Source organism: Cynoglossus semilaevis, chromosome 20, assembly GCF_000523025.1.
Source record: "Cynoglossus semilaevis isolate Cse_v1.0 chromosome 20, Cse_v1.0, whole genome shotgun sequence".
Taxonomy (NCBI): domain Eukaryota; kingdom Metazoa; phylum Chordata; class Actinopteri; order Pleuronectiformes; family Cynoglossidae; genus Cynoglossus; species Cynoglossus semilaevis.
Window position 1 is genome coordinate 14,886,094 of NC_024326.1, and position 7,356 is coordinate 14,893,449.

Below are 7,356 nucleotides of genomic sequence, written 5' to 3' on the forward strand. Positions count from 1 at the left end.
AACTGAAACGTTTTACAACTTATACATTTATTTTTACATTTTAGACGTAAACTTTTTTGCTTGTTGGGTTTCAGTGTGTCGGAATTAGCACCATCTGCTGTTTGTCCAAACGTGCGCTAACGAGCGTCTGCTCTGGGCTACGTTAACGCAGAGTAATCCAACATGGCCGCCCTGAGTTCATGGACCAACCGTTTAAAAACACACGTCGAAACGTTGTTTCTCTGTTTTGGGCTTTATGTCTGTTTCCCGCCTTTTCTCTTTCTTCACTTTAAAACAATCTTTAGCTTTTTAAAATCTGTGTCGTCCTGTTGTTTTGGAGGGTTTTTTCCTCCGGTTGTTCTTTCCCTGACAGAGTTGTCCGTCTGTAGAAACAACCTTCTGGTCTGTTGCTCTTTTTTATCTTTCTGGTCAGTGTTTGGCTTCATCTGTCGGGGGTTTGCTCCTCTTCACCTGTTGGCTCCGACTGTTGGCTCTGACTGTTTGCTCTGACTGTTGGGTCTGACTGTTGGCTCTGAGTGTTAGGTCTGCCTGTTAGGTCTGACTGTTGGCTCCGACTGTTGGCTCTGACTGTTTGCTCTGACTGTTGGGTCTGACTGTTGGCTCTGGCTGTTGGCTCTGACTGTTGGCTTTGACTGTTGGCTCTGACTGTTTGCTCTGACTGTTGGGTCTGACTGTTAGGTCTGACTGCTGGCTCTGACTGTTGGGTCTGACTGTTAGGTCTGACTGTTAGGTCTGGCTGTTGGCTCTGACTGTTGGCTCTGACCGTTGGCTCTGACTGTTAGGTCTGGCTGTTAGGTCTGACTGTTAGGTCTGGCTGTTGGCTCTGACTGTTGGCTCCGACTGTTGGCTCTGACTGTTGGCTCTGACCGTTGGCTCTGACTGTTAGGTCTGGCTGTTGGCTCTGACTGTTAGGTCTGGCTGTTGGCTCTGACTGTTGGCTCTGACCGTTGGCTCTGACTGTTAGGTCTGACTGTTAGGTCTGACTGTTGGCTCTGGCTGTTGGCTCTGACTGTTGGCTCTGGCTGTTGGCTCTGACTGTTAGGTCTGGCTGTTAGGTCTGACTGTTAGGTCTGACTGTTAGGTCTGGCTGTTGGCTCTGACTGTTGGCTCCGACTGTTGGCTCTGACTGTTGGGTCTTGGTGAAGTCTTCAGGTTCGGGGGCAGATGCCAGGACAGGTTGTTTCAGGACAAAGGTGAAGGACCAATCGCCGCCGTCCAACAATGAAGCAGCGCTGAGCGTCCAGAGGCTTCAGAAGGTGGAGGACGGTGAAGAAAGAGGAGGAAAAATGGAGGGTGGAGGACGATGGAATGATAAGGTCGTCTCTTCTTTCTCTCTGTGTTTGAATTTTCTGGGTATTTTTACACAGAAGCAGGTCACGGAGCAGAGCGGAGCCCAGTTCCTCCTCCTCAGGACAATGACGGCCGCTCCTTTGTGTGGAGGTGAGAAGCTGCGCTGAAAAGGCCTTTTGTTCCGCAGCAGGATTATAAAAGCATCAAAGCCTCCTCCACCCTGCTCATCTTCCACAGACTTCAGCAGACGACGGTGAGCCGCACGTACCAACGCACGCACGAACGCACGCAGCGGTGAGTCTTCAACCCGACAACCATCTCTGCTGTTTCATTAGTCGATATTTAACGAATACATTTAAGACAAAAAAGTGTCTGTGCTTTAGTTTAGTTTTAATAAATGTTCATTGACTGAGGTTCCAGCTGACACCATCAGCAGTGGTCCATGGTTAGCACCGTGGACAAGTACTAGTCTGTACCTGAGGCCAGATGGTCCGGGGTTTGAAACCAACATTTTAGTTCAGACCAAACCTCATGGAGAAAATCAGAGATTTTAGTTCAGACCAAAGTCCATGGAGAAAATCAGAGATTTTAGTTCAGACCAAAGTCCATGGAGAAAATCAGAGATTTTAGTTCAGACCAAAGTCCATGGAGAAAATCAGAGATTTTAGTTCAGACCAAAGTCCATGGAGAAAATCAGAGATTTTAGTTCAGACCAAAGTCCATGGAGAAAATCAGAGATTTTAGTTCAGACCAAAGTCCATGGAGAAAATCAGAGATTTTAGTTCAGACCAAAGTCCATGGCGATTTAATTCATTTATATGTTGACTTTCTTTGAGCTCATTCTCATCTCTAGTCCCAAAATGTAACTTCCGACTGTTGACCACGTCCTGGTGTCGACCGTGGTCCAGAATAGAAGGGAATCTTGATGCTCCACAGTCTGTCATCCACAACAGTCCTAAACCAGGTCCAGGATCCTGATTTTTTCCCTCTTTTCCGTCACAGATGTTGTCAGGGCTGGTGCGCCTCCTCGTCCTGTCCTCCTTCTGCTTCTCTACCGCCACGACCGCCACGACCGCCACGACCAACACGACCAACACGACCAACACGACGCCCCCCCCACAATCTCCCAATGCCACTGTAAACAGGTGGCCTAACCTGCGGCCAGTCCCACCTGGACGCAGTGGGAATCTGTCCTTCCCAACCATTCAGCCGTTCCAGGAATCCACCATGTGCGACATGTTACTGAACTCTATGACGCCGCTGCCCATGGACCAGGTCCCGTTCGAGTGCATCTGTTCACACTGCAAAGGCAAAGTGGGTGCAAAAGGAGACCGAGGAGACCGCGGTCTACCAGGCACGTAGACTGTCCATCAAACACAGACCAGGTTTAACCACAGCAGTCGTACGACACCTTAACTACAGGTAGCTACAGAATTGGCTAACAGATAGAAAAGGCACCGACGTCGCGTCACATATTTTTAAAGAAGGTGCTGCAGTTGCTGCTCACAGCAACAAGGGGGCACTAACAGCAAACCAGTGAGCAGGTACTGAAGCTAGGTGGTCTTATCTGCTGAGAGAGTAGTGGCACTGCCATAAAGAACCAATCAAAATAGTGCTGGCAATTTCGAGGTGCCTGCCCCTTACTGATGTCAAAGTGAAGTGTGGTAATGTCTTGGGTTGTTGGTTTGATCCTGACTGGTGTCTCACTGGTTGAACAGGACAGTCAGGCAGCCCGGGCCTCAGAGGACAGACGGGGTTCCCAGGGAGACCTGGATTCAGGGGACTTCCAGGGATCAAGGGTGAGTACTGCACGAAGGCAATGCTAACTAGCAGAGTGCTAAATGACTAAAGAATAAATGTGTGACTATGACTCTGCAATAGTTAGCTTAGCATTTGCTACATGCCCAATAAACCATGGAAGCGGTGCCAAAAAAACAGAAAAACCCCAAAACTGTAATTGTTTTTTTTCCCCCTCTCTTCTTTTTATGGTCCCAGGTCAGAAGGGTGACGATGGACAGAAAGGACAGGAAGGTCTGGCGGGTTTCAGCGGACCAAAAGGATCTCGAGGGTTTAAAGGTCAGTGGGATCAAAGGCTAATCGTAGGTCTTTCTATCACCGTTGACTTGCAGTAAAAGTCGTCCGGTAGAACGTCAGCGACAGACGAGCCGTAACCCCTGGTTGAGAACCAGTGGATCAGTGAACCGTCAGATACGTTTGTGATGTCGGAGTCGAAGCCAAGTTTGTTCCTAATTTTGTGTTTTCCAGGAGAGAAAGGCGACTTGGGGACTAATGGACCAGCAGGAAGCCCAGGTCCTCAGGGGGAAAAGGGTGAATGCCCTAACTACTGCGAGAATGTCCAGGGGATTCCAGGTCCTCAAGGACCTGTAGGACCAGCTGGCACAAGGGGTCTGCCCGGTGTAAACGGAGAACCGGGAACTAAAGGTTCAAAAGGGAACAAAGGTGACACAGGCATTCACGGTACACCGGGGTCAGAGGGCCTGAAGGGCGACAAGGGCGATAAGGGCATATGTGACTGCGTCGACGGCAAGGATGGAGCTGCTGGACAGAAGGGACAAAAGGGGGAGCAGGGACCTGCTGGTAGCAACGGAGTGGCAGGTGTGAACGGCCCAAATGGGCCAGCTGGTGAAAATGGTCCAAGTGGCCCCCCAGGACCACCTGGTCCCTGCACCCCCGCCATCCAATCGGCATTCTCTGCTTGTCTGGAGGTGCGATTCCCAGTCATCCACTGGCCCGTCCCCTTCCCACGCGTCCTCACCAACGCCCAGTCGCACTTCAACCCGTACCTGGGCATGTACACGGCGCCCGTCAACGGAACCTACATCTTCTCCTTCCACCTGTCGGTTGCTATGAAGTCTCTGAAGGTTGGTCTGTTCCTCAACTACTTCCCTGTGGTCAAGATGACGGAAGTGAACAACTACGCCACCGCCAGTCAGACCAGCATCCTGCACCTGACTAAGGGCGACCAGCTGTGGCTGCAGGTGAAGAGTGAGGAAACCAACGGCATGTTCGTGGACGAGGAGAGCTCCAGCTGCTTCTCCGGCTACCTCCTCTACCCCGACTCCTGCAACTATGTTCCCAAAGGCCGGGATTCCTTGATCACACCTCCTCCACTCAAAGATTTTAACTGGGACCCGACCACAGGGAACTCTACCACTCCACCTCCTGTCGCTGGATAAAAAAGGCGTCGGCCAAACGCTCAAATGTAAATGTGACCGTCCTCAGCCGTGATAGGCTGGAGTCGGTCCTTCAATCAGTCCTAGATGAAGTTTCCGTGTCAGCCAATCAAACTTTCAGTGTATTTATAACCGCCAGCTTCAAAGGAGGGGCTTTCTCCTCAGTCGGCCAATCCTCACACCTTCAGATGTAGACCAGTGGCCAGACCAGTGGTCTACATCTGACCCTGTCAGATGTAGACCACTGGTCAACATCTGACGCTGTCAGGATGGTGGTGGAGTGCGCTTCCTGGTTCTTCTTGGTCTTGACCATGGAACATTTTGGGATGTTTGGTGTAGGGACCGGAGGAGGGGCAGGAGTCTGGATCCAGGTCTGTGTGGAACCAAACAGTTCCTGAACTTCCTGATTGTTCCATCGGTCAAAGGGTCTTTTTGGGGAGGACTCTGGGGTTAAAATCAATCTGACTAAAGTTCAAAATCTGTAGAAAAAAAAAATGAACCAAACGGAAAAAAAAACACCTGTGAAGGCGACGCCACCCGGTGGTCTGTTTGAATCCCCTCCTTTGACTGAGGAGATAAATCCACTCTGATGATTCTGTCTTCAGTGGAGAAAGAGAAAATGCATGTTGACGTGACCGGGTTCACACCTGCGTTTTCAGCTGCACTTTGTTTCCTCGGAGTAAATTAAAAACTGTTTGGTTTTGTTTTGTTTTTTTTGTTTAGTTTGTTTCAACGTAGTCTTCACAGCTTTTATCATTTTGCTTCTGAAAACGTTTAAATCCTGATGCATGATGAGAAAATGAATAAACCAAAGTGATTCTTATCATCGGTACCGCTCTTTATTTCCACACGTAAGCATCGGTGCCTGGTACCGAACCTGGAGACACAGATTTACTACAGTTCTGCACGACACAACTAAGCATCAGACAAGAAGACACACACACACACACACACACACACACACCGTCAGGTGGTGAATTTATCAGTTTGTCTGAACAAAGAAAACGTTCAAAGTAATCAGAGGAACTGAAGCCAAACTCTTCTGCTTTTCTTTAGCGTGTTAGCATTTTAGCAGCTAAAAGAACTCCCCCGCACTAAAGTCCCAGCACCCCCCCTCAGTTCATCTATTTCTCTGTAGGGGGCGCCACATCCTCTCCACCTGACACATTCCCTTCTCCGTCATTGTCCTCCATCATGCCCTTCAGGTAGGAGCGCTGGAACTCCTGGAACACCACCTCCTCCTCCTCCTCACTGAAGACAACCACAGCTGCACGTTAGCCCAGCTAAAGACGCTGCTAACAATGGAAGCTAACACCAACAGCTCCGACCTCTTACCTCTCCTTTACTGTCGGCAGCACAAAACAGACGGAGACAAAGAGTAAGTCACGGCCAAATGTTCAACAATTAAAAACAAACAAACAAACAAAAAACATCTCAAATAATGACAACAGTTAACGGTGAGGAAACAAAATTAAACTTCTTAGCTGAAACCAAAGACTTGTGATTAGTGCCATGTGACTGATGTGACTGATGCTCAGTAAAATCAAGGATCAATGATTGATTCACTTCATAATAAATCAATGATAAATGAATGATTGTCAAATGTGGAGCAGAGAAATCAGAAAGTCAGAACAGAACAGTCTAATAACAGTCTGATTATTAGAGGAACTCTCTGTCAGGATCTCACAGAACATATCAGACAACCAGGGTCCCCGCCCCTCATCTTGAACACTGCTGTCAGCTTCTCCGTCTCCGTCACGGCCCGGAGCGTTTCTCGTACACGCTGCTTTATTCCCTCATCCCAGTGATGATCTTTCTACGGTGGATCAAGTCATGAAGTGGTGATGAAGTTCAGAGGATCAGAGGATCAGAGTAGATCAGAGTCCAACTGACACTAGACCACACCACATAGACTTAGACCAGACCACATAGACTTAGACCAGACCACATAGACTTAGACCATAGACCACACCACAGACCACATAGACTTAGACCAGACCACATAGACTTAGACCAGACCACATAGACTTAGACCAGACCACATAGACTTAGACCAGACCACATAGACTAGCTAGATTTTCTCCATGGACTGATCTGGGGTTATAACTGTCCCACAGTGAGGTGATGGGCGTGGCCACAGTGAGGTGGTGGGCGTGGCCACAGTGAGGTGGTGGGCGTGGTCACCTGCGTCAGGTTTGGGGTGCATCAGTTTGAAGGGAACCTCCAGAGCCACTTCACTACAAACAGAACACAGAACCAGAGGTTTGTGGACGAGGAGACAGCTTTGGATTTTGTCCTCATGGAAACTTTAAAGACGTGAACCCACCTTGAACCCAGTGACCTGTGGACAGAGACAGAGACAGAGACACAGAGGGACGCCGTGAGAAGGTCATTGGTCGTTAACGATGATTGATCATTAGTTATTGGTTAAAACACAGCTGTGTGCCCAGGAGCCTGGGATTGAACCCACAACCTCATGGTTTAATCCATGATGACGTCACACTAAGACAAAGACAAAGACAAAGACAGACACTGACACTGACCCTCCGACGATGAGCTTGACCAGGACTCGGTACGAAACCAGGATCCCCAGAACCTCCTTCAGAACCCCCTCTTTGACTCTGGAACAGAAGAGTGGACAGAGAGTGAAGGCCACGCCCCCAGAGGAGAGCTCCGCCCTCTGATTGGCTGCTCACATGCTGGATGAAGCCAGGTTGGTGTCTTCATGCTTCAGTTTCCCATCCAGAGCGATGCAGCGTCTCTCCCTGTTGTTGGCCAGCAGGGGCAGCAGAGTGTAGGTCTTCTGGAGAGTGGCTCCGGCTGAAACTGAGTCCCTGGGACACGGACATGGACATGGACATGGACATGGACA

The 7,356-nt window shown here is 49.4% G+C and overlaps 2 protein-coding genes across 7 annotated transcripts in view; one reads left to right on the forward strand and one right to left on the reverse strand.

Annotated features, from left to right (window-relative positions):
- The first annotated feature begins 1,059 nt into the window (after positions 1 to 1,059).
- Positions 1,060 to 5,480, forward strand: LOC103396846 (complement C1q tumor necrosis factor-related protein 7-like). 3 transcript variants are annotated; one of them, XM_025052554.1, is made up of 7 exons: positions 1,060 to 1,256; positions 1,368 to 1,440; positions 1,528 to 1,584; positions 2,293 to 2,644; positions 3,009 to 3,089; positions 3,286 to 3,366; positions 3,556 to 5,480. In XM_025052554.1, exons 4-7 carry the CDS (start codon positions 2,293 to 2,295, stop codon positions 4,485 to 4,487), a joined length of 1,446 nt encoding a protein of 481 aa, XP_024908322.1. In that variant the 5' UTR covers positions 1,060 to 1,256; positions 1,368 to 1,440; positions 1,528 to 1,584; the 3' UTR covers positions 4,488 to 5,480. The 3 variants fall into 3 exon arrangements, with proteins under 3 accessions (XP_024908322.1, XP_024908321.1, XP_008333317.1); XM_025052553.1 differs by having other exon boundaries at positions 1,060 to 1,266; positions 1,368 to 1,584; XM_008335095.3 differs by having other exon boundaries at positions 1,368 to 1,584.
- saga (S-antigen; retina and pineal gland (arrestin) a) overlaps positions 5,305 to 7,356 on the reverse strand; it is a 5,591-nt gene continuing 3,539 nt past the window's right edge. The window contains exons 10-15 of one of the 4 annotated variants that reach the window (XM_017042164.2): positions 7,181 to 7,318; positions 7,028 to 7,105; positions 6,811 to 6,825; positions 6,669 to 6,721; positions 5,820 to 5,829; positions 5,305 to 5,735 (exon numbers count right to left, since the gene is read on the reverse strand). In XM_017042164.2, the coding sequence (XP_016897653.1) occupies positions 5,609 to 5,735; positions 5,820 to 5,829; positions 6,669 to 6,721; positions 6,811 to 6,825; positions 7,028 to 7,105; positions 7,181 to 7,318 (421 nt within the window). In that variant the 3' untranslated portion in view covers positions 5,305 to 5,608. Of the gene's footprint in view, positions 5,830 to 6,464; positions 6,722 to 6,810; positions 6,826 to 7,023; positions 7,106 to 7,180; positions 7,319 to 7,356 lie in introns of those variants that run through there. The other 3 variants (XM_008335090.3, XM_025052560.1, XM_025052559.1) reach the window with 3 other exon arrangements.